The following is a 25,989-nucleotide window of genomic DNA, read 5'->3' on the forward strand; positions in this document are numbered from 1 at the left end:
GCTTCCTGCATAATTTCATCCACAAATAAAAAAAAACGGCCCGTTTTGTGGACGTGTTTGTGAAAAAACTGTGGAAATCTCATTCTCTGAAATCTTTTTGCAATTAATAAATTGCAACAATGAGTTTTTGAAGGCATCATTCTTTAGTGAGATTGTATCATCTTTTTTGAAAAAGATAAATTAATTCTCTTGCATTTAATTCAAATCCTGTAATATTTATATAAAGCAGAGTTCCTGTTGTAAGTGAAATAGATTAGGCGACAGGTAAACTGTCCATCTTAATGCTGTTCCCAAGTGTGGCAAATCCCGTCTGCCTCTCACATGTGTATGAACACAACTGAATATGACTGAGCATCGCCATCTCCACGAGGATTCATTTAAAATAGAAGAAAGCTTGTTTGCTCAGCATAAGGATAAGTAAAACCTCCAAAATGCAGAATAAGTCACAAGCTCTATGGCTTTCCTCAAGCACTGTTTCTACAGTTCATTCTTGGGAATGGTCTAATCTGCTCTGAGATTTGTGGTGGAGATGTGGTGAAGTCTCCAGGCTCCCAGCTAGAAGGGCACACTGTGAGACACATGAACCTGATTTCGACTGCTCCAGGAAACACCCTGGTGTAGAAATGGGACTCTCCAGCCTGTCTCTGTAAATTGGTTCTCAATGGACTTCCCTGGTTAACGAAGTCTGACTTGAAACCCTGAGCCTCTCAGTGAGGTGAGTGATGCCTACACAGTTTCGTCAGCAGACTCTTAACAGTCAGCTTGGAAATTTTAAGACGAGAAAACACCTCAATGGAAAATAGCTGAATTCTTCCAGTCAGAGCATGAGTGGTTGTGTATCTATGATCTTGCCCTGTTTGTGTTACTCAAGCACTGCTTCAAAGCCACTAATTATGCTATTTAAGGTGCCATCCATCACTTGAACTAATATTTACAACCTAATACAAACTAGCAAGCAGGAAGCCGTCTGTATCACTGGTCTTCAATTCCAGTCCTGGAGGGCCTGTGCGTCAGTAGCATTTCTAGGTCTTTTTATAATACCATCCCCGCAGCTGAGAGGAGTCTTTAAATTGGTACAGTTTAGGCTGTAAAGAATTGATTCACGTTAAAAGTTGGAAAGGAAACCTGCAACCTTTCCGCTAGCAGCACCTTCTTACAAGCACTCCCTCCGCGCACCGAGGGTCGAGCACACACCTGGGAATCCCCGAGTTCTCCTCTCCTTCGGATCGTTCTGACTGCAGAGCTCCCACCGGAAAGCGCCGCATTCCGATTAAATTCAATTATGTCTATGTGGAGTCTGGATGCTCTCTGAGGGGGCATGTGGGTCCAAAGACATGCTGGGAGGGGAAGTGGCTTCTGGGAGAACTGAAAAGTTGCTGAGCAGGTTTTCGAAGCCACATGTGAAGCTCTTTGGGGAACATCTGCTGCCTCAGGTTCTTCTTTCTCACTTCATTCCTCCCAACACGCACTTCCTACTCTCACTGCTGACTGACCCTGTTTCACATCACAGGCAAGAGCAAAACCTGAAGCCAACTTTTTACTACGATAGCAGAACCACATAGAAAAAAAAAATAGTACGCCTTAACAAGGGCTTGAATTTATTTGGTGCTCATTTTCAAGTAACATCTCCTTAAAAGCCTAACATTTAGTAGTGTATTAAGAGAAATATAATTTCCTAACATATTTTACAAATCATTTAAATGCTACAGTTTTGTATTTTTGATGTAGTAAAAGCCAATGGAAAGTTTAGGGCAAAATATTATTCAGCTGGTCTCTTGTACAACACATGACAATTAAAGACCAAGAGATGCAGCTTAATCAAGATGTGCTATGAAGAGGATTCAACTATGTTTTATAATTGAATGGTTTGTGGTATTAATTATATGACTGAAACAGACTCTGCAGTTAAAAGACGTACCTGATCAAAAACAGACACTGTAAAAACACCTACAATTAGAAATAAAAAACTTACAATTTTACTTACGCATGAAAAATCTTCAGACCCTGGCAACCACGAAACAAAATTTCAATAAACATGGTTTTTATTTTAGGGGCTGCAGCATGGAGTACTGCTTAGGGCTCTGGACTCCAGAGGGTTGCGGGTTTAAATCCCGAGTACAGCGCTGCTTCTGTACTTGAGAAAGGTTTTTACTCAGATTGTCCCAAGACGCTTTCTCAATAGCCAGGTATCAGACCAAATGAGACTCTGTTCTCAAATGACTCATGTTGTAAAAGGATAAAAAACAAACCACAAACCTTTTTTTTAAAAAAAAAAGCAAACAGACCAGACGTGGTACTAACCGGCTTGTGTTCAATTGACCGAGTGCGACAGAGCATTTTTTACTGAGAGCCCTGTTAGCCAACAGCTCAAAAAAGCTGGATTAATAGGTGTAGAGTGTCCTCCCCGTTAACAAGTAAGAAATAAAAGTTTAAGAAAAAAAAAATACTGTTCTTCAACCATTCATTCTAAATCTACCGAGGTTCATATTTACATAGTGTAGAATTAAGACTATTGTTCACACCATCAGATCCATAACTACTTGCAGGGCCATCTTCCCTAAACTACTTGTGCAATGTGCTAGTCTGCCCACCCCACTACCACCTTGCAATTGCTCTGAGCAGCGATCAGCAAGAACCAACTTCTGTATCGGTGGTGCCTCAACGGAGTACTCCTTACTGAACACAGCCTAGCGGGGCACATCTCCAAGGGCTCCATGCGCTCATGGACCTCTTTAAAACCACACCTGCCATTCTTTCTGGCTGGAGGTATATGGATGAAGGACAGGATCAACACACACAAAAAAAAATCTGAAGCAGTTAACTGATGCATCAGTTGTGATGCTGTCGGGCCACAGAACCACTAAGCTACCCTGTGACCCATCTCAAACGCTGCAGTTGCGAGACCCCTATGCTGAGGCAAGAGGGCAAGAGATGAGAGTGTCCTAAACTACTTCCTGCTTGAGGAACATTCAAATACAGGCTTTCGCCGCTTCCTGTCCCAGTGCCTGCTCTGGGTCCTGGTTCTCCTTGGTGGACTGGGATGTCCGAGTGTCCAGCTTGCCCCACAGAGGGCCAAGTCTGTGCTGACAGTAACATCCACCAGCAGTCACGATGGTAGGACATATCTGGGGGTTGGGGCGCTTGCAGTGGGTTACTTCCCGCCCGCCATGATCTTCAGGTACTGCAGGGCGTTGTGGGCGGCGCTGGCGCGGGCGGCGTCTTTAGTTGGCGCAAAGCCGTGGCACACGGTGACGGGCTGGGTGGACAGCTCCACCAGGCACTGGCACAGGCCGCTCAGGCTGCGCTCCTCTGGGGTGGGCACACAAAACAGGGCCTTGGTTACACGACCGCACCAACCTCCCGCTACGCGTTGGAGCCGCGTGGCGGCGGCGGAGGCCAGATGTCAACAGATGTCAGGTGCGATGACCTGTGCAACGCTGGCGCTTTACTGCGCTAGACCCCCCATGAGACTGGAAAGGATTAGGGTAAATGGGAATACAGGGCTGGTTAGGTAAATATTGGCCAGGTCTTGCATTTGCATAGGGGGAAAAAAAAAAAACAATTAGCATGCAGAGGAAAAGTAGGAAAGGCCCTTAGGAGCCATCACATAATCACCCCATTATCCCCCTCCATGTACCTCACATACCTCCCCATTTCTCCTGCGCACTCCTCTGTGTCACTCCTATCCTAACGCATATGGAGGGGCGCATCAGGACCTGCACTCAGTAACCCCAGCATGATATCAAACCTCACGAAGAAAAGGCTGAAAAACCCAGCCACGTCATCCATTTCATACCCATGCAAGGTTCCTCCTCATTAGAACACATCCTTTAACAGATTCATGAGCTGCCCGTTCCCCCCCACCCCCGTGCCTGACCGCGGACTAGCCAGGCGCCAGGCAGCTCACCGATGTCCAGGTAGCTGACGTCGAAGCGCTGTTCCTGGGAGAGGTCCTGCAGGAGGGAGCAGAAGTTGGAGTCGGGCAGCCCCAGGGGGTGGCTCCTCAGCTGCAGGATCTTCTCCCCGGCTGAGTTGCGCAGGGAGTCCCAGGTGCAGCCGAAGCCCTTAAACTTCCCGCTCTCCAGCTTTCCACCCATGTGCTGAGAACAACGGGACAAAGCAAATCGCAAAAAAACCCCGGATTTAGTCAAAACTTTAGTAGTTTTGCCCCCCCGCCCCCCCCCCCAATCACATCTGAACTTGCAAAGATTGCATACTGTAGTAAGCCATGTTGGCATTCTTTAAGTACTTTTCTCAACTCTTAACTCGGACTGCCTCAACTCGCTCCACCTCCCTCTTTGATTCACCTCTTCTCCTGTCCTCATCTGCACCCCCCCCCCGCCTCCTTCCGAAAGGAAGCCAAGGCTACCTGCTCACTCTAACCCATACCTGGTGCCTCTGCTGCTTCTTCCTCCTCCTCCTCCATCTTAACAGCCCTGGACCAGCTGATCACAGGGCTGGTCACGTGTCCCTGCCTGAGACAGCTGTGCGCAACCGATATTTTATCCTTTGGCTGCTGCAGATGAGGACTTCACCTACACAATAACTGAGCACCGCTTGCCACGAGCTGCTGTCCTGTATTGAGCGTGTAATGCATCACCCTCAAAGGCTCCGACACTGCTGGAAGGGCAGTTCCTCTCGAGCTGAGCCTGCTCAAGGTCTCCGCCCTTCCTCCTCCTCCTCCTCCTCCTCACCAGCGAGAACTGGTCGTCCTCGGGGTCGGCCTCGTTGCCGTTGCGCTGGTCCACCGGCACGTCGTGGATGCGTGCCAGCATCTTCGCCGCCGCGTTCCGCTTCGCCAGCTTCTTGGAAGTGCCACTGCCTGGGAACGCAAGGGAGAAGTTACCCAGGACGGCGGGAACGTGTCTTTTTTTTTTTTTTTTTTAAAGTCTGGGTAGGAGGGCGGGTGTAGAGGGTGCCAAAACAGACCTGGAAAATCTCATCTGGTTCTGGTACGCCCTGCGACGTCACGGCTAAAGTTCGAAAGGAAAACCCCCCGACTCGGCAGAGGGAGGAGGCGTGAGAAGGGATCCCCCCCTCCACTCCAAGAACAAAGAAGTGAAAGAGAGCTGCCGCCCCCAGATCTGAGAAAGAACCCTGAACATCTGAGGTGTTAAAACACGCCAACACTACAGCTGCGAACAACAACAAAAACTTTAAAAAAAAAAATGAATAGGAACATATTTTCAGTTCATACTTTTAGATTCTTAAAGTATCTAAAAAGCATGGTCGCCTTGTGTGTGTGGGTTTCATTAAATTATGTAGCAGAATTTGCCAGGTCTCAAGCATGTTTGCAATGTAAGGGAGTCACCGGACGTTTTGTTGCATCGCACACAATGACAGCGGTTTGGCACTACACATACATTGCAACTCCGACTCGAGACTGGAGGTCGTACAGGGTACCGTGTACATGGTACTGTCACTGTGGCGTGAAATGCACACATCACTGCCGATTCATTATACAAAGAGCGTTGCAGTTCCCCTTTCCATCACAGCTTCTACAGATTGGCCAGGTATGTTTTAAAATATGTTCGGGTCAGTGCCTTCATGAACTCCCCACGGCAGAGCTGTTCAGAATCCGCTGTGTGGGTGTGTGGGTGGGTAGGTGTATCGGTGGATGAGCTCAGGGGCAGCAGGAAAGAGCAGTGGCGTTAGCAGAATGTGGGGGGGGGAGGGAAGAAGGGGGTCCCCATTGTTCTTACCGATCTCCACAAACCTCTCCACCCGGCACGTCATGGTGAACTCCTTCCGGTGCGCTGGGCCGGATTCCTGCGTCACGGTGTACTCCGGCAGCCGCCACCCCTTCTGGACCACCAGCTCCTACAGGAAGGGGGAAGCAGGAACAAGATGGAGGAGTCACAGCATCGCCAGGGCTGGTTTCCGTCTCCAGGGCCCCCCCCCGTGTCAGATGGCATATCGCACAGCCTAGAACACGGCAAAATACCTCAAGTATACAACATTTTTATTCCATTATTCACTTCCTGAAACCCAAAAGGAAAACAATTCTGTAAAATGATTCGCTCTGTTCAACGCTGTTTTGGTTGGGCAAACGCTAGCAAAGAAAGCTGCTCTATCCATAAAGCTCCAGCCTGCAGTCTCCTCAGATCTCTATATACACTATATAATGTGAATGGGATCCCGCATGGGAAAGTTGCTCAGTAACGAATTTTGACTTCCTTTGCCATGGGTGAGGCAGGGAGCCATAGGCCTCCCAGTCTCCCTTTCTAAATCCCCCAGTAGTATCCCATTTTAGGGCTGCCTGCCAGAGCGAGCCCCTCTACTGGTGTCCAAGCCAGTTTAGCATACCTGCAAAGCTCCCACTGGATTGCACTCTGCCTGCTGCACGGAGTTGGAGACCTTCGCCTCAGACTGGGTGCTGGGATGGGAAGAAACATACACGCCAAGTCCAAGTCAGTGAACTGCTCACGATCACCTCGCCCTTCGCCAGGGGCTGCCGGCCCAGGTCTGAGCTGAAAATAACTACTCAGCCTTTAACTACAGGGAAAAAAGGGAAAAACACCCTCTTTGTCAACTGACTGCTATACCAGGGTAGGAGCAGTCCTGGGTCCAAATGCAGGTGTTCAGGCAGATTTAAGATTTGGGATTCACTCCCATTCCACGTTTATGAAGAATGGCACCAGGTCCAAGTACAACTCATGTGAGCAGGTGGTAGCCGACAGAGGGACCATTAACAGGTGAATCTTGACTAATTGGAGGAGGGTATACTATTTGTTAACACTACCTGAACCCAAGTCTATGTAAATAAAAGACATGCAAAATCACTGCCTGAAGAAATGATAACAGAGGACATTGCAGACTAAGATGACACTTTTATTATAAGTAACAGAGGCACCAGACACACCCACCTGATTCCATCAGCTGATACTTCCATCATGTTGCCACCCTTCAGGAGTTTGAGTGCTGCCTCTGCTGCCTTGTGCTTGGCTGCCTTCTTGCTGGGCCCCTGACCTGCAACACAGACCAAGGACAGCTTTCAGCAGAACTTCCCAAGGCTAGGTTTCAAGAGCAGCTCTCACAGCTCTCCTTAAATCAGGATCTACAAGCCCTGGCTCTGGACACACCCACCACTGCTGATTCTAGTTCCAGCTGATCTCTCAAGTCAGGTAATTGAACTCTTAATTTACCTATTAATAGGACTACATTTCAGATGGTACCTTTAAACCGCTGGATTCAATTAATAAGTTATGATTTCCAACTTTTAGTATACAGAAACGTGCAAAAGTTTGCAAGCAATGTGTTAGGTCAATTAAGTCAAGAGCTTGGCTGGAACCAGCACTGTTATTATATTGATTAGTTTGTGAGATCTTTTAAAATTGCCTGCTAAGTCAGGCCTGTGCAGGAAGGTCTCCTTAATTGAGTCAGTAATTGAGTCAATCCTCCTGGAAAAAAAGCAAAGTTTAATCCATATCGATAATATTAAATAAGCTGATCTTCTGGAATGCCTCCGGCTAAAGGCAGATCCCAAAGGCAGACACAGGCAGGATCTCACCCCCAGTTTAACAGTCCAGCTGGCTCTCTTTTATATCTCAATCTACAGTTTTAAAGTTGAAGTTTGTCTTAAAATAAGGATCACAGATCGTGGATCACGGAGTTCCCCTGTCTTCTCAGGGGACACAGCTGCAGTACCGGTGACGACGCCCGTCGAAATGCACCAGGGAAACCCGGGCGCAGACTCGCGGCCTGCCCAGCGACCCACCTGTGCAGCTGATGTCACCCACGGTCACGCGGAAGGTGAAGTTGGGCTGGTGTGCTTGTCCCTCAGCCTTGAGCAGATCGTACACCGGGGTCTTCCCTATCCTCGTTCCATACTCCTGCAGCAAACTGATAGGGGTCTTTCCGGGGTTCAAAGCCAGCATTTGCTCAATACTGATGAGGGGGAATGAAACAAAAAAGTCTTGTTTGAAAAGACTAGATCAATGCAGGCATTCCTCCTAGTAGATACTCTGACAACAACTGACTCTGAGGAAACAGCTATCCTTGGTAACTGGGTTAATTAAGCAACTGATGTTCAGTTAAGTAATTAATTAAAATTAAGTAATTAATACCAATAATGCCTACTATTTCTAGTATATATGGTAGTAGGGGGCTTCCCAATCCTATTCCTAGGATCCCACAGACATGTTTTCATGGCAGCCGAGATCTTTCATTGAATCAACAAATTGCTTGGTCAGAACCTTTGAAAGTTTCTTCTACTCAAAGACTGGAGATCCTAGTTACTTAAGAACTACAACCAAGTTAAAAGGCAGCCTCCTACATCAGTGTCTGCAAGTGTCTGTTCCAGGTTTCTTTAATACAGTGGTACTTGAGAAGCTGTTAAACTGATCAAGTTGATCATGTGTTTATTCACATTGTCAAAAGCTGCCCTCTGGTTCCTGCACCGGACACCCCTGTCCTGCATGTTTAGGAACTGAAAACGAATGAAGAGTTTGAATTCAACCTATTAAGGGAACAATCCTGTAATTATGCGCTCAGGTGGAGCACAAACCAGCGGGGGGGGGGATGTACCAGAATTGGGAGCACCTGGGCCAACATCCCTAAATTGCCCCCCCCCCCCCCCCCCAATCCCGCGGATAGATATCGGAGAGGTAGCTGGAGAGATAAAAGAAAGCCGAAGCAGAGTGATAGGTCAGGCTTTCGAGGTGTCGGAATGGCAGCTGACTATTGGTCTCTGGCAGAGATGCAGCCGAGTTCTCAACATTGGGAAGAAGTGCGTTCAACGGAGAAACGCAGTCGTTTTATTAAGATGGGTGCGAGCAAACCGGTAACGGTACCCCTTTTAAAGGCGTATCAGCCGGAGGAAAGTACGAAGAATTTAATAACACACATGTTTATGGGGACTGTAACAAAACGCGTAGCAAACAATCGCGTCAAGGTAACGGATAAATGCAAGTTACTCAGCCATGTTTGCGTTACAATTTAGTGCATAATTTCGTATTAAAAACGAAACAAGCCTTTGTTGTAGAATCCTGTTTTTCGCTAAGTGGGGAAATAAGTGGATACTAAACGAATATATTTTAACAGGGAAACCCCACACACCGTTCATTCTTGCGCACGCGAAAGGCACTATTCTCTGCAATTCGCCCCCCTACCCCGGGTAGTGCTCGGGGCTTACCTTGGGCACCCAGAGTTTCTCTTGCAACTAGCTGGCGTTTTCTCGTCGCTCATTCCCCGTTTACGGAACGGAAACGTGATAATTTCGGATTCCGGACACCCCCCTTTGAACAAATTAACCGGTGTTTTTCATTCACAGCCTCTTCAGCAGCAACATACAACCGCTCTTGAGCGCAGCAGCCGGCTCCCATATCCGGGCCTGAGCAGCTGCATTCTGGGAAATGTATTTTTTTTCCCCAACAAGGGTAAAAAAAAAATGTAAAACGTTTACATGCGATAGTGTGTGCCAGTGAGATGCAAACCGGAAAGGAATCTGGAGCTGTGCTGTACATGTGAGGATGATGAGAATTCAGTGCATCTATACTATAGCCCTAAGACAACTGTCCGTGTTTATGGCTGTCAATAGTGACCGTGTACGACCACCCTTAACTAAAACTATTTACTATGTGCACAATCAATTTCAGAGCACGTGCGCGAATCCGTAGTTTAGGACTAAGGTAAAATTCCCGTGCGGCATGCAAGCCTCTCTAGATTCGGACGCATGTGTTAATTAATGCACCACACATCACGTTTCCAAACCTGAAATCATATTTTCAACGTATTTGTCTACATTGGCAATTCTCAAAGCGTGTCGGTGGAGGGTGGAATCGAGCGAGCCCTTGATACTATCAGTACGTGCCAATAGCGTCTTCTCCCTTGAAGAACCACCCAACTAAAGTTTGTTACTGCTCATCTCAAGAACTGGCTGTAACTAAGGACTACAATTCCCAGCAAACCCTATTCGTGTCGCCTCTGAGCTGCGATTGGCTGGCGGGTCTTATTAGTACATTATTAGTCACCCTAGTCGCTCCGTTGTGGCGGGAGGGGGTGGTGTGAATGAGTTTCGGCCAATCGGCATCTTTCTGTTCCAGTTTACTCCGTTCTGATTGGGCAAAGCCAGGCCAATGCAGTGTATCGCCCGCACCGGTTCGCTCCTCCGTCGCCGACTGGTCGGTGGGTTTTATCGTTGTCGCTGGGCTATGGAGGGGGTTTTGCACAAGTGGACAAACTACTTATCGGGTGATTCATTATTAATTAATAAGCAGCTCTTTGGAACCGCTCGAAAAAGTATTAAATCTTAGCGTGCTGTCTTATTTGTGAAAGACTGTCAGGTGAAGGCGAGTCTTGAGGCGATGCTGTCAGTCTTAACAAGTTTTGTCGGTTCATTCGGCCAAAAGCATCTTTGTAAACGTAGCATAGCTGTTCGGTAGCAGACTGAATGTAACATTCGTGTGTGTGCGCACTTGTGAACCTTACTAAAACTCTTAGATATTTTTACATCGTTTTCTGGTTTAGGTTTTGTTTCGCTTATTTCAAACGTCTGCGCATTCTAACTTCAGCTGTAACAAAGTTATAGTTAACGGCAAACTTATTTTTGTTTTTTTTTTGTTTTCCGTGGTGTATGAACATAAAGTATAAAGGCCATCCAGTTCACGGAGGCTTCGATCGAGTCATATTGAGTCGTATTATATTCACTGTATTTTAGAGGAATCTCCTAATGTTTTCATCTCGCTTCCTTCTGGATGCGTCACGGGTTTGTGAAGAGGGAAAAAAAGTTTCATCTCTCCTGCGTTAAACCGAAGCTTTTTAAATAAAAAAACTAACACGAGCGTTGAATTTGTTTTACTTATGCTTCCTTTTAAAAAAATGACGCTTATAAGTGTTTTTTTACCCTTTTTAGTGCGTAAAAGTGCTTGATTTGTTGTTTTTAAAGAGGTCTTTGATATCCGCTTATCAGTACAGTAGATACAGTATCCGTACGCCGGTGAGCTACTGCTTCACACGTGGAAAACGTGAAGGTTGACTGTGCTTTTCCCGCAGTGCTTTAACTTAGACTTGGTTAAACTGGAAAGGGTTCGCGTTTTTGTGTTGCAGAACGGAAAAAAAACAACCTCCACTTAACTGTAAGTGATCATGACCTTCGTGACAGTTGCTGCTGCTCAATAAGTTGCTTCCCCAGGTTGTAGTGAACGGCTTGCAGGTCGTCTCGTCGGCACGACGCTATACGGGACCTGGGTAGCTTTCAGAGCCGGAGTGTGTCCCAGCTCCTCTCGAGTTGCTTCTAATAGTCGCTCAAAATAATTCAGCTGGAGGTTAAATTAGTTAAACCCATCGGACTAGTAACTGTAGAACAAGTGGGCTCCATCAGTCCCCCACCCACCTCTCTCATGTCATGTTAATTCTGATGTCTTTTATCTTTATCCCGAGTTCAATATCTGCTGCTGAAACAGCTGTGGTCCAGAGTCTGGCCCCGTTTCTCAATTCCAGTCCTTTTCTCCCTCTCTTGCTTCTGCGTGGTGAAGGGTGGCAGCCCCGCTACTTCGTCCTGGACGGGACGATCCTGTCCTACTACGACTCCCTGGAGGACGTGGGGAAGGGCAGCAAGGGGAGCATCAAGATGGCGGTGTGCGAGATTAAAGGTAGGTGGCGCTTCTGCACCCTTCTTGATGGACACACCGTGGGCCCCTTTCCCTCGCGGGAAGAGCATTGTTTCGAGATGGGGGGATCGGATCTTCTCAACCTTGTGACCCCTGGCTGGGCCCACGATTCCTTTCTCAAAGCTCCCTTTCCTTCGTGGTTTGCTGGACCCATAAGAAAGGGTTAAATACGACTGGCAGGGCATTGGCTACTGGCGGTCTCCTGCTGCTTTTTTTATTGCTTGCCTCTGTGGCTGCAATTAAACCATAAAGGTAGCATTTTAGCATGTGGGTCTGCTACAGCAGATAAGAATTGCTCAGCAGTACAGTAACGTGTCGACCTGCAGCCTTTTGGTGGTGATGGTGCTGTTCACAAGCAGAGAAAATGTCTTGAAATATCCAGAGTGTTACTGATTCATTTAATAATAATTCCTTGTGCTTATGCAATGCTTTTTGGACACTCCACTCGAAACGCTTTACGGGTAATAGGGACTCTCCTCCATCACCGTCAATATGCAGCCCCCCTGGATGATGCGCCAGTACTCTCACTGCACATCAGCTCTCAGTGGGGAGGAGAACAGCGTGATGAAGCCAGTTCAGAGATGGGGATTATTAGGAGGCCATGATTGGTGAAGGCCAAGGAGAAATTTTGGCCAGGACAGTGGGGTAAAACCCCTACTCTTTTCAAGAAGTGCTCTGGGATTTTTAATGACTACAGATTGTCCTGACCTTGGATTTATGTCTCATATGAAGGACGGCGCCCTTTTACAGTATAGTCTCCCCCTCACTGTACTGGGGCATTAGGACCCACACAGACTGTAGGGTGAGCGCCCCCTACTGGCTTTACTAACATCTTCCAGCAGCAACCTTAGCTTTCCCAGGAGATCTCCCATCCAGGTACTGAAGAGGCTCACACCTGCTGAGCTCCAGTAGGCTGCCAGTTGTAGGGTGATAGAGCTGCTGGCTACATTCAGGCTACAACATAATGCTTGCAGAAAATGCTCTGAAAGTTTGGAAGAGCAAGGTGATTGGATCATAGAACTGGAGGAATAGCTTAATGTTTTGCATGGCTTTTTCTTATCGACCCCCTCCAACCCCCTCCCTGGTTTTCAGTGTACTTGATTGTTAGCAAAGAAAGGGATCTTGTAAAGGGCCCCTCCAAATCTTTACATTGGCAGTGGCTTCAGACTAGTGCAGGAGGCTTAATTCTGGACCAATTAAGTCTTTATTAAGTTAATTTAACCCTTCTGTCGCCGCTGAGGTAAGGTAAGGAGACCTGCAAGTGCTGCTGAACTGCCCCCGGCATCCCTCTTGGAGCAGAGCTGATCATGTAGGAGTCACACGCAGGTCTCTTCCAGCGTTCCTACCAATAGCTTCATGACGTGGCTGCGATTTAAGGCCAGGATCCCGTGTTTCTCTCCAGTGCACCCGACGGACAGCACGCGGGTGGACCTGGTAATCCCCGGGGAGCAGTGCTTCTACCTGCGGGCCCTGACGGCAGGCGAGAGGCAGAGGTGGCTGGTCGCCCTCGGCACGGCCAAGGCCTGCCTGGCGGACAGCCGGACAAAGAAGGAGAAAGGCAAGGTCACGGGGGTACCGCAGCCCAGTGGCGCACCCTGGGTATTTGAGCGCCACAGCCGAGGGAGTCGGGCAGAGCTCAGCCACCTGAACTCTTCTTTTCAGCTCCAGTGCAAGTCTGCGTTCCAGCTCCTCCGTAATTATTCAAGCGACCTTCTGCACCTGGGTAAATTAAGCGGTCAATGGGCTGGAAATACCGAAATCCTGTAGTGTGGACTGAGTTAGGTAATGGGATGCTTTGTGATAGGGCACACAGAGCTGAGATCGGTCAGAAGAATAGTCAGAGAGGCCATTTGCCCCATCTAGCTCAGCTGCATACCTTTCCCATTAGGAAAATTTACCCAGGGATCTCATCCTGCAATCATTTGAATAAAGAGCCAGGGTATCTCCTTGTCAGTGTGGCCGGCCAGCTTGTTCCATACTGCCACAGTTTGCGGTGTGAAGGAAAACCTCCTGCTCTTGGTTTTAAATGTGCTTCCTTACATACTGTACACAAGCGTGCACTGGTGTCCGGTGCCTAATCCACAATGGCTCATTATTAGAGGTGCCAGGCCAGGAGTGAGGCCTCCGATCGGCGCTGATGACTTTGTGGGGAAGCCACGTGGGGGAACAGCTTCGACTCTGGGAGGATAAAAGATATTTGTGGGGAAGCAGTATTGGTTGTGCCAGTGGGACACAGGGAGGCGGTGTGGAGGGCCGCGAGCTTCACAGCAGGAGGCAGTGGGCTCCTCTTGGCCGCGTGTGAAGCCTGAGTCAGTGTCTTCCCTGCGCAGAGCTGAACGAGGCCAGCCAGAGCTTGAAGGGGAAGATGTCCGAGCTGCGGCTGTACTGCGATCTGCTGGTGGAGCAGGTCCACAAGATCGAGCACTCTGTCCAGCCCAGGGAGGGAGGCACGCTGCCGGACACGCAGGTATCTTGCCACCACCACTCGCCCTTCCCAATTTGCCCTGCATTGCTTTATAACCCAGGAGTGGCGCTGTCCTTAAAAAGCCCAGCTGCTGATCAGCAATGACCTGATGATGAGAGCTCTAGTAGCACCTACTACTGATCAGTGCAACAGGAAAGACTCATGGCGTGCATTCAGTTAAAGAAAGCTCTGCCACCAATTGTAGAACAAGTTGAAAGTGGAAAAAACCTGAAAAGCAAATTGATTGCCGCTGCGTTTTTATCTTTATCTAACTCCATATTGCTCACTATCAAAAACACAAAGACAAATCCCTATGTTAGTTTGAAGTCGGGGGCAGGGAGGAGAGACGGGGCTCTCGCAGTCTGATGGTATTGACCCGTGAGTCTCGGCTCTGGCCAGCGCTCTGTGATGAGAGCAGTGGCATTGCTCAACAGCCTGGCTGATCCGACCTGTTGACAGCAGGGGGCACGACTCCAGTCATGGAGGGGCCAGAAGGCTTCTGCTTTTCTTTCCACTTCAGAACTTGATCAACTAATTGAACCGACCTGCCGCACTGGACCGAAGTCTTTCCTTGTTGTTCAGACACTGGAGATTTAAAGAGACCAGCAAAACCTGTTGGACTGCAGCCCCTGAGGAGCCTAGTTGAGCTGCTCCTTAAGGAAGGAAGGAAGGCGTGACAGGCAACAGGGTCTCTTTAATAAGTATTTTTGTTTTAAACCAACAAAAACATTCTGCGTCCGATACCCATTAAAGTAATGTAATGTTACAGAACATGTACATTTTAGGTGTGTTGTGTTACCTGTGAGGGATGAAAACGTAAAATGCAAAACTTGCAATCCCCTTCCTAGGTCCCTCCTCAATGTCCCCTCAAAAGAAAAAGAAGTCAAACTTAGAGAAGGAAAGTTAATTTTGCTTAAACGGTGGCTCTGTGGCTAAGGATCTGCGCCTGTGGCTGGAAGGTTGCCGGTTCAAATCCTGCGGCCGGCAGAGGAATCCTACTCCGTTGGGCCCCTGAGTAAGGCCCTTAACCCCAACTGCTCCAGGGGCGCTGTACAATGGCTGACCCTGCGCTCTGACCCCAGGCTTTTCTCCCTGTCTGTGAGTCCCATGGAGAGCAAGCTGGGGTATGTGAAAAGACAAATTCCTAATGCAAGAAATAGTATATTCTTGTTTATAATATGCCAATATTCGTATGTGGCTGATAAAGTGATCTTATCTAAGGCTCTAGAAAGCATAAAGAAGAGTGGCAGGCCAGTCCTATCAGCTCTACCGGGCCACTCCTGTGTACCACTGAGGGCGAGCCTGGGAGAGAGGGGGAGGACAATGGCTGTGATATCAGCTTGCGTTAGATAGTGGAGCTGCGAGCCGGCACCATGCCGCCCCTCTGACATTCCTGAAGAAGGAGACGATTTTTTTCGACCCCCTTCCTTTCTCGCGCTGAGATTGTGGCATTGTTTTGTAGAGGCGTCATGTGGTTTTGCATTTCCCTCTCCCTCGTAAAGGCACTTAAATGTTTTTCCTCTGGGCTGAGGCCATCATATAAAGAATAGTTCTGCGGAACTCGAGAGGCCCTGGGTAAATACTGTAACTGACAGCGCAGGCCTCCGGGCGTCCTGTGGCAGGACTTGGGCACGCACACTGCTGTGGCTGGGGTTGGGTGGACACACAACGGAAGTCACTCCTTGTTGTTCCCACATGCAGTGACACTCTGTTAAGTGGGTGGGGATCCTGCACTGCTTATATGGGAGGGCCTATCAAGTTGATTAGTGCTAAAGGACATTGATTGTGTGTGTGTGTGTGTGTGTGTGTGTGTGTGTGTCTCCAATAGCCAAAATATTAGGAACTCTCAGCTGAATTCTTATTCTTTGGGGCAGAGCGGTGGCTCTGTGGCTAAGGATCTGTGCCTGTGGCTGGAAGGTTGCCAGTTCAAATCCTGCAGCCGGCAGAGGAATCCTACTCCATTGGACCCCTGAGCAAGGCCCTTAACCCCAACTGCTCCAGGGGCGCCGTACAATGGCAGACCCTGCGCTCTGACCCCAGGCTTTCTCCCTGTCTGTGTGTCTCATGGAGAGCAAGCTGGGGTATGCGAAGAGATAATTCCTAATGCAAGAAATTGTAAAGGGTTAATAAAGTGATGTTGTTATTGTTGTTATTATTATTATTATTATTATTAAACAAGGGACTGGTCTTCAGCAGAAAGAACTGATGTGTGTTGGAAAGGAATCTGAAAAACCTGTAGCTCAGTCTTCTCTCAGTTTTCCAGCACTGCAATGTTGAGGGGAATGAATTGCAATTAAATTGCATCAGTTGCTCTAGTTTTCGATAGGTTCAACAAACAGGACATGGATTGTTCTGCACAGGACAGGCAATGGAAATCTGTCTCCTGCTCCTCAGGCCAGTTGCACTGCCACTGAGAGCAGCCATTACCTTCCCTGGGGTCCTACAAATGTCATGGCCTACAAACGGCTGCTGTCGTGTGCTCTGGTGTCTTTCCCTGTCTAGACCATGACGGATGCGTCCTCCCTGCTGAAGGAGACCTGCAACCAATTTGTGGGCGTCCTGGAAGACTGCATGCGCATCTCCAGTAAGCACATGGCTCCTGAGCTCTGCCACCTGTCACCTCCGGACTCCCCCGCCATGATGGTCTGTCCCAGCCAGCACCATTCGCGACGGGCAAGTACCATCTCCAGGGAGGGTGTTCCAGTGTGGTTTGTTGAGCTTTTAAGAAAAACCCAAGGAAAAGATTCACCTTTAGGTCTGCTTACTTCCTGTGACAAATCGGTGTCCTTCAAGGAGGCAAACAGTCTTTTGCATTAATCTAGTTTCAGTATTTTCCAAAGCATTTTAAGCAGACCCTGTATCATTTAACACTGTAAAGACTAAAAGTCTATGCATTCTCTTAGAATACGCACAAGCACGGAGTTATTCAAATAAAGTTCAGGTGGGTAGCTGCATCAGCATGCATAGGCTGCAAAGGAACAAGTAAAGGTATATTCCACGCTGAAAAGAGAAGAAAAACGCAACGTTTCGGCTGTGGAGCCTTCTTCGGGTGTGTTGTTCAAATATTTCATGCACATGAAGCAGTTCCTGCCCTCTCCACTGGCTCTGCTGTGCAGTGGAGCTGTTGGTGCCGAGTGCCTGCTTTGTGCTGCTCGATGTGTGTGCTTAGCTTCGGTGCTGGATGAAGTGGGTCCCCACCTACACAGAAAGCCCTTTGGAATAGTGGAAAGGAAGTGGAAAGCATTGTGTAAAGGCAAGGAATTTATTCAAATAAAATGAAAAGTAGGTTGCTTTTTAGATTAGAGCGCCTGTAAGCTCCTGTGTTACTCTGTAGTCACTGAGCTCTGCAGGGGAGCAGCGTGTGCACTGTAGAAAACGGAAAAACAGCTGACCAGCAGAGGTTTCATCTTACAAAGCAAAAGGGCGCGTTGCCCAGTTAGAGCTCTGTTAAGTTTTTGCAGCCTCAATGGCCTCTCCTCTGGTCACTTTCCTCCGGTCACGGCCGTAACTCTCGCTGTCACGCTCTTTCAGGTGAAGAGGTCAGTGAGCCACACGGGTGTGATCACGCCAGACAGGTGAGTCCGCCTCGCAGAGCTGCTGTGTTTCTGCCCGAGGCTCGTCCACGTATTCAGGCAAAACAAAAACTCAGGAAGTCTGGAGAAATTCCCCAAATCACAGGTTTGCCCTAGAAAGAGTGAGGTAGAGCCGAGCATGGCATTTTTTAATATTGAAAAAACAGATCAGCTGTTGATGCTAGTAGGGAACTGCGTCAGCATGTGTAGGCTGCAGAGGAACAGGGCAAGGTTTATTCTGTGCAGTGTGGACTAAACTGTTCCCACCTTAAAAAAAATCATCTTGGCTCCCACTAAAGGTCGCAACACAAAAGAACGCCCGAGAGATCAGATTTCCCCAAGAAAACAAATCAACTTTATTATACCAAAAAAAACCCAGGGAACCAGAGGTGCACATTTATATTCCAACTGGAAGGGGAAAGACCAGAAGAAAAACAAAGCCCAGAGTACAAAAAACAACTAGATAAGCTAGAACTGGAAAAAAAATGGTGGTCGTGCCTAACAATGCGGCTGTACCAAGATAAAAAGTCTTCCGCGTTCTACCCGTCTCTACACTAACGACCCTAACCAAAGCAAAAAAAGAAGAGCACGCGTTCTTTCCCCCATCCCTAAAACACCACTCAACTAACGTCGTTCACCATCTTGGATCTCGGTGTTCTCCCTTTTGCAGTCTCGTTTTCCCCTTTAAAATGTTTCCGCCTCATTTGCTTACTATTATTAGCAGCACCCGGAGAAAAAGGAGAAAACAATTAGGGAAAATAACTCTCCAACTGAGGACCACAACATAAACCTTGCTCCATTCCTTTGCAGTTCTTTATTCCAGTCAGGCAGTTACATGAAAGGCCATCGCGTTTCTTCGTACATGGCGATCGGGGATCGGGGTGCTGTGTCTGGTCGGTCCCGGTGCGTGCCCGCAGTGGGTTACTGATTGCTGTGTTGGGGGGGGGGGGCTTGGCGGGCTGGTTTTTGGGTAGGCTGGCGAGGGCGATCAGCCCGCAGCTGGAGACGAGGGACGGCGAGACGGTGATGAGGAACCTGGAGCAGATGGCGGCGTGCCGAGCCCAGAGGCGGTCCATCCTGCGGTCGGAGAGCGAAGGAGCAGCTGCCGCGCTTCCCGAGGGACCGGAGGGTGAGCGCCCCAGCCAGCCGCGCGTGTAGGCCTCCCCGAGGAAGGCCGAGATGGGTGTTTCTAGTGCTTCTTCCTGTCGAGATCAGTGGATGTGTATCGTAGGAGAAATCCAGTCCCGGGCTCTAGACTGCTGTTCGCTTCTGAGCGGCCCTCTGTCTGCTTGTGTTTCAGAAGGGTTCTTCGCTGCCAGGGCCGTCCCAGAGGCCCCAGGGAAGGAGAACGGACACTGACCACCGCGAGATATCCCCCAGCTCTCGGAGCCCTCAGGTTACTGGGCCGTCCTGCTGGGCGTGGTGGGAGGAGGAGAAGGAGGAAGAGGAGGGGAGTAGGCTAGCTCAGGATACAAGGACCTTTTGACCCAGGACAAAGAATGGGGAGGCGATCGTCCTTGTTGGGGAGAGCTTGGCGCCCCAGTTCCAGGCTCGTCCTAGAGCTGGTGCGAATGGGGACCTGAGCAGACTGGAAAGGAGTGTGGTTTCAGTGCCTAATATTGGGGACCACAGCAGCGTTTTTAAATACTTTGATCTTTGTATTAAAATATTACGCACATGAAGATGCAACCAATACACTTGTAATCCTAAGGTACAGCGTATCGTACCCTTCCCTTTCAGAGTGCTTGTTCTACCTAAATATTTTTCTTACACTACACCAGAAAGTCCCTGCTCAATGAATCGGAGGTACTGCATTTTTGTATTTTTGTCATTAATGTCTGTTGTCTGGTGTGCCACGCTCTTGAATTTACAAGGAGTGCTTACCACTGGAATGTGGGAGATCATGTTATATTTGAAAGTGCCACAAGAGGGCAGCATGACCTTTATATAGTTCTGTCGTTTTCATTGGAACAGCCGTTAACAAATCAAACTTTCTAATTTAATTTAATACTTTAATTAAGGAGTCTCCAGCTAATCTTTCCTTCTTCCCTTATTCCTGCTTAGAGGATGCTTTATACCAGTAGGAAACATTGATTTATAGAAACAGTAGGGGCCAGAAATTCCTTATAACTTGCTTAGAATGTTATAAAATGATTTTTCTTTTTTCTGAGTTTGAGTACACTAGTCAAAGAATCTATTCAGTCCCAGTCATTGTAAAGGCTGGTTTTGCCGAACAGGAGCCAGACTGGTGAATCACAGTACTATCCATCTCGGATCTCCCGTCTGGAATAATTTTTTTTCGGCCATCCGTATCGGATCCGTCCATCATCGGTTATCGCTGGTGAGGGTGATGGAGCCCCAGAGCACAGGGGGAGCAATGCAGGACTCCGCCCTTGATGGGACACCAGTCTGTCACAGCTTATTAGATCCACAAATGTTATTTTTAAGTTGGCACGCAGATAGAAGTGTATTCATTAGTTACACTGCAAAATGACTACATGGATATCGGATTGCGTGCCTCGTTTCTTTTTTCTGTGTGTAGAATAGCAATACAAACTGCAGGGGAGGGTTACTGCAGTGTTAGTCATCTTTTGCCTAAGATGTGGGATTGATTATGTGAGCAAGACATGTAGGTCTGATGGCTTTCCGAGAGACGGGGAAGTAGATGATGTGTGATCCGTTTCAGGTTTTGTGAGCTGCAGACCCTTGTGCGCGAGCACTCGATGACAAAGGACAGAAGGGATTTGAGAGAATATTTACAATGTATCAGTGTAGGCAAGTGTATTAACGCGCTGGTCATTCTTCCAGACTCTACTGCATTCTAACTTATTATAGAGTTTGCTCAACGTGAGCAGCCCAGCTCCCATCATTGGATTTTACAGACGCGCCTGCAGTATGTAAAACCCGACATGGAGTCGGTGGCTATGCATTGGGAGTCTTCATCTCTGTCCGTGGAGCTTCTGTCCAGCTTCTTTCTGGATGGCCAAGCCTGCGTCTGGAGGCAGCACGCCGAGGTGGTGCCCGAGTTGTGCTTGGGCGTACTTTCTTCGGGGTGAGGGGCTTGATTAAGAGTGTTATTGAAGGATGTGCCCTGTGTCGCATGTCCACATGCGTGTTGAACCCTGAAACGTTCAGCGTGCGTGTTTGCTCTTTGGTCTTTGAGTTTAGAATGTGTGACTGAATGGCACGTACATTTCCATAAAAGTAGCATTTATAACGCTATCCGATTGTTTTGTATATGACGATAACATTAATAAAGTATATATTTTTCAGCAGCAAACCTGGGCTTGGACCCATTTTGTAATCGTGCCTGGCAGTGGGTGGGTGAGAGGAGGCTGATGGTTTTATTTCAATGTGCCACGGCTGAAAACGCAATTATTCCTGCTCGTCTCCCGGAAGGATGTGAGAACTCCTTTTCGGATGCCGATCTGCTCAGGCGGGTTAAGACGTCGGTGGCTGTTGTCTGGACTAGTGTGCTTGGGAGCAAAGGGCAGAAACTGTTCTGGCAGGAGACACAGCCTTGTTCCTTCAGCGCCGCGAGGCCGTGCTGCAGTTTTGAGCCCGGTTCAAGTGTTATTTTTGGTGACAGTGGCGGCGGCGACAGAATGAGCTCTAAGTCTTAACCGAGGCTTCTCAGTGGGATCGTGTCTGTCGATAATTGCGACGGGGTTATGGTCCGCAAGGCGCGGAGCCGCTCTGGGTGCTGGGAAGGCCTTTGACTCTGCTCCAGGCGTGGGTCCTGGTCAAGGAGGCTGGCATGTGTGGTGCACATGTTCTGTCTCACTCCACCCTGAGGTCTGGGGCAAAGCAGCACGGCTTTTCTTTTTGCCCAGACACACACGCTTCCCAGATTCGCCAACTTACTGCTTTTTTTTTTTACCTCCTTCCTGCGGCCCAGCTCCTCTCCCTCTCCCTGTTACCCGCCTCCTTTCTCCTCTACCTCTACCTCCTCTGCTGAAGGATCAGCCTCCTTTCCCGTCTCCCTGTCACCCACCTCCTTTTCCTTCTACCTGTGACCTGCCTCCCTCCCTCTTAACTGTGCCACCTGAAAAAAGATCACAGGATTTTTTCCAGGTTCCCATTTGTTGTCGGTCTTTGTCTTTTTGTCACTGAACACGCCCCTGGTGGGGGGTCTAGCGGCTGTGCTTGCTGTTCTCAGCCAATTATGCTGGACACCTCTTTTTCCATTAACAACTTAATGAAGAGTAATGGTAATAAATACACTGGAAACAACGTAGCAAGCAGAAATGTGCCATTGTGACCAACTGGTTGGTTGTCGGCCCACCCTCTGACTCACTGCATTTTCCATTGGTTTAGTCTCTTCTCTTTTTTTTTTGGTGTAAAATTCTATTGTTCTGGCTGGAAGAAGGTTCCGTTTGTAAAATTATTCTCTGCTTAACTAACACATTCCGGCTGCATGTTTTTAAATTTTATTTTCGCGTGTGTCAGTGCTGGAGACAGAGGTCTGGACCCCCCAGAGTTGCTCTGCATTGTACCTTAAAATAAAAAGTTAGTGTGCCCCCACAACCCACCACACAGCCTCTCACACGCACAACGGGAAGGCATTGAATCGACAGGCTAGCAGCTTCTGTTGTTTTAAATAGTTTTATCTCCCTCTTCCTGCCCGGCTTGTATTTACCCTTTTTTTTTTAATAATGTAATGAATTTTTTTTGCCCTACTCTGTTGAACATTATATATAAAATCTGAGAGGGGAGAGACGCGCGCGCACGACAGAGAGAGAGAGAGAGAGAGCACATTTTTTTTTTCTTGGCTGAGTATCAAGAGAATATTATTTTTTGTGCCTGCCACAGAGTTATTTTAATTTCTTCAGGATATTAAATAAACATTTTGCAGAAACCCAGGCAGCACGCAGCCTGCCAGCACTGGGGTAATTTTCGCTTTATTGGGAAGCACTCTGGTCAGGTTTGGGGTCCACGCTGGCGCCACTTGGTGGAGAACTTCAGAACCACCACACTCTCCGCCTGGCCTTTGCCAACTGCTCTTGTTCACTTTTCCAGCTTCACCCCCCCCCCCCCCCCCTGCTTTTTTTTTAAATCCCTCGCCTTTTTAAAATGTTCCTAGGAAGTCTTTAGTGGGTAGCTTTTTTTAAAGGTTTGGGCAATACGTCAGTTGAATACCATGAAATACCAGATTGGGACAACCGGTTTGTTTTTTTTTTTACTTTTTTTTTTAAGTAAGCATTTTTTTGTAAGGTTCCATCTGAAATGTATGCATGCATTTATAATATCCACGCAGAGAGAGGCATTAAAAGGCAACACGAGTATTGGAATCAATGGGACTTGTGCTTTTAAAGCCTCTCAGGATATCTGTGTTCATACAGTGCCTTAACCTTTCAGTGGTTTTGTTTTAAGCTTTTAAATGGTCCAGTACCAGTTGCTTGTTTTCTTATTTTGAGTAAATTTGTATTGATGTTTCTGCGCATCAACAAAGGAAATCGGGCTTCATCCCTAATGCTCGTACAAGACTAGGCAGCTCGGAAATCTCGAAACGGCTCGATCTGCCACGCAACGGGAGTCTGACTCGCAGAAGCTGAGTTTCCTTCGCCTGTCCTGCTGGTTTCTTTCCTCAGCTCCTCCGGCGCAGAGAGCAAACCCCCCCCCCCCCTCCAGCTCTTTAAAGAATGTGCCCCAGTCCACATGAAATGGGCAAACCATTTTTTGTTTCTCGAGTCTCCCCAAGCACAAAGTGCCCCTTTCAGAGGAGGCGGCCTTTGATTCAGACTTTATGAGAAAATCACGTCTCTGCTTTATATAATTGGGGTGGGGGTACACCGCAGGAGAAAAATGTGCTGTCAGTTATCCCCCTGCACCCCCTCCTTCTCCCCTTCCCAAAAACCCATGTGCTGTCAGATTGGGATTATTTATTTATTATTAACCACCCCCTTCCCCCTCTGCTCTCCCCAAATCTAAATACTGCTCATCTGGTCTCGTACTTTGCTGTGCCTGTCGTCACTCCTGGAATCTGCTGGGGACCGTCAGATCCATTAATATTGTATACCGGAGCTATGCAGGAGAAAACAATTCACAGATCGCCCTGTCCTTCTCCCTAAAATATCAGTCTCTTGTTTAGCTCATAATAATCCCCTGTCTCAAACAAAATGTTTTTTTTGGAAGGCCTTATTAATTTAATGTTTTTTTTCAGCAGAAAAAAAAGATGGATTAAGTTGAATTCCCCCTGAAAATGTGATGCTGCATATTTTTCAAGCTGTCCTTGTTGCAGAAAGCAGCCACATTTTACAACTAGGTAAAGGTGTTGTGTGTTTTAATTAGGTGGGGAAAAAAAAAAGAATAAGTCATTTTTAAAGAAGATGAAGAGGAGTAACTTTTGTGCTGTTCTTCCAGCAGTTTAGGATTTAAAGCTAGCTGGAGTAAGATAAGGATTGCAGGGGTCTTGGTAGCATGTGTTTGCCGAGGCCTGTGGAAATCGGCAGAGATGAGCTCAGTCCATCAGAGCGCAATAGTTTTGAAGCATCAGCCATTTTAGAATGTGAACATGAAAGAGACGCCCCATCCGGAGAAATGATTTTTTGGCTTTTGCAACCTGATTTGGAAAAGGATCTCAAAGCATGCCCCGGTACATGAAGTCACAGACATAACTGTTGGCAGCCTACTGTATGTACTGAATCTGATTTATTAAGTATCGTAAAAAAAAAATGTCAAAATATGTTCATCTGTCAGTGATGTGTCTTCTGAGTTTATTGAACACTTATTCATCCAGGCAAACAGTAGTTAAGATGTTGTAGTGAATTAATTCATTTAAGATGCAGGGCGCCAATGTGTTTTCTGTGCAGCTGTGTCCCCGAGAGAGGGAGAAGCTTTTAATCTGTACAGTGAATCAACTGATAATTAGACCCAGTTAAGTCACTTGGAGCTCAGTATGAAATGGCAGCCAGAACAGGCTGTGGGCCCTCCTGGAATTGAGTTTGACAGCTCTGGCCTAGGCAGCAAAAACGCCAGCTACTGGTCTGTCTCGTGTCTCTCTTGAGTGCTGAGTTGGAGGGGGATAAGAAAGGGCTATGGACAAGTCTGACTGCTATCTGCATATTGATCAGTGGATCTCGTCCAGCTGTTTGAAAGTCTCCAGTGTCTCAGCTTCGCCAGCCCATCAGGGCCGCTTGCTCAAGACACCCATCACCCTTTGAGTAAACAAAGAGTTTCCTTGTCTCTGTGGTGCATACCCACCCATCCATCCATCCATTTTCGAACCGCTTTCTCCAGTCCAAGGTCGCAGGGGAGACGGAACATATCTCACCATGCAATGGGGACAAGGCAGGGTATACTCTGGATAGGATGCCAGTCCATCACAGGGCAGACAGATAAAAATATGGAGACACTCACACCAGAGCCAGATTTCCCAGAAGCCAATTAACCTACCAGCATGTCTCTGGACTGTGGGAGAACGCTGAAGCACCCAGAGGAGACCCATGCCAAATTGGGAAGAACATGCAAACTCCACACAAATAGCACCCAGGAATTGAACCGGAAACCCCAGTGCTGTGAGGCTGCAACACTGACCACTGCGCAACTGTGCCACCTTCAAACAGATAATAATGTTTTGGAAATTATTTGCTTTATTCGTCTATTAATTTAATCCCGAATCTTTTTGCCTGGTCACGTCTTTGTTCCTTAAGAGATCAATACTGCAGTGAACCCCATCACCCGCTTCAAAAGGCCTTGGCGGGAGACTCAGACCACATTCAGCCACAGGCACTACTCTGTTCCTACTGCTCTTCAACTTCTAAACGCTTCTGAACGTCTAACCGCCGAACTTCTAAAGACCAAAATGTCAGCTTGCCATCTCCCCTCTGTCGAAAACAGAGGCCGACGTGCCACACTTCTGTTCTCTCGCCTGAAAACAGAAACGCGAGAAAACTCGAGCCTGCCAGCCGGGGAAGAGCACGGGGGTTCCAGACTGCGAGCTGCGAGCCGTCGAGCTCTGCCCGGGCCCTGCGGCTTGACTTGTCGTCTTGCCTTCCCCCAGCGGGGCAAGCGCACAGAAACACCGGGAAGAATCCTGAAAGAAGCGGTGGATGTATATTTTGAAGTGTCAGATTTAATATCCTTGACTGTGCGTCATGTTTTCTGGAAGCAATTTTTTTCCTTTGGAGGAGTTGAAACAGGGAAATCCTTTTCTCTTTTCTTTCTTTTTTTTTTTGCAGAAGGGAGTCCGCCCACAGCCTCTCCTCCCTTCAAAGAGGCAACTGCAGCAGCAGCCACAAGAAAAGGAAAATTTCCTCAAGCCCCCCGCCGGCTGTCACCCCCCCCACCCCAACTCTCTGTTTATGTGTAACCAGCTCCTGCCCACCGGCTGGCTCTGACGGGA

At 48.0% G+C, this 25,989-nt stretch overlaps 2 protein-coding genes across 3 annotated transcripts in view; one reads left to right on the top strand and one right to left on the bottom strand.

The window, feature by feature from the left end:
* Window positions 1-1,575: 1,575 nt before the first annotated feature.
* Window positions 1,576-9,882, bottom strand: tarbp2 (TAR (HIV) RNA binding protein 2). Its single transcript, XM_088914881.1, has 8 exons — window positions 9,134-9,882; window positions 7,718-7,887; window positions 6,867-6,969; window positions 6,307-6,376; window positions 5,703-5,820; window positions 4,695-4,822; window positions 3,908-4,100; window positions 1,576-3,309 (listed from the first exon to the last, which is right to left on the bottom strand). The coding sequence occupies exons 1-8, from the start codon at window positions 9,184-9,186 to the stop codon at window positions 3,152-3,154; spliced, it is 993 nt and encodes a 330-aa protein (XP_088771007.1). The 5' UTR covers window positions 9,187-9,882; the 3' UTR covers window positions 1,576-3,151.
* A 201-nt stretch (window positions 9,883-10,083) lies between these two features.
* LOC148841469 (pleckstrin homology domain-containing family A member 3-like) overlaps window positions 10,084-25,989 on the top strand; it is a 61,519-nt gene continuing 45,613 nt past the window's right edge. The window contains exons 1-8 of one of the 2 annotated variants that reach the window (XM_088922022.1): window positions 10,084-10,191; window positions 11,475-11,591; window positions 13,012-13,167; window positions 13,940-14,076; window positions 16,576-16,746; window positions 17,605-17,648; window positions 18,620-18,774; window positions 18,946-20,925. In XM_088922022.1, the coding sequence (XP_088778148.1) occupies window positions 10,152-10,191; window positions 11,475-11,591; window positions 13,012-13,167; window positions 13,940-14,076; window positions 16,576-16,746; window positions 17,605-17,648; window positions 18,620-18,774; window positions 18,946-19,004 (879 nt within the window). In that variant the 5' untranslated portion in view covers window positions 10,084-10,151 and the 3' untranslated portion in view covers window positions 19,005-20,925. Of the gene's footprint in view, window positions 10,192-11,474; window positions 11,592-13,011; window positions 13,168-13,939; window positions 14,077-16,575; window positions 16,747-17,604; window positions 17,649-18,619; window positions 18,775-18,945; window positions 20,926-25,989 lie in introns of those variants that run through there. The other variant, XM_088922030.1, reaches the window with a different exon arrangement.

The sequence above is a fragment of the Atractosteus spatula genome, chromosome 1, assembly GCF_055471065.1.
Source record: "Atractosteus spatula isolate fAtrSpa1 chromosome 1, fAtrSpa1.hap1, whole genome shotgun sequence".
NCBI lineage: Eukaryota > Metazoa > Chordata > Actinopteri > Semionotiformes > Lepisosteidae > Atractosteus > Atractosteus spatula.

Coding starts and splice junctions, on each gene's coding strand:
- tarbp2 (XM_088914881.1), bottom strand. CDS start 9,186: ATGAGCGACGAGAAAACGCCAGCTAGTTGCAAGAGAAACTCTGGGTGC. Junction 6,970..7,717: donor GGGTGACATCAGCTGCACAG/GTGGGTCGCTGG, acceptor TCTGTGTTGCAG/GTCAGGGGCCCAGCAAGAAG. Junction 5,821..6,306: donor ATCCAGTGGGAGCTTTGCAG/GTATGCTAAACT, acceptor CCCTTCCTGTAG/GAGCTGGTGGTCCAGAAGGG.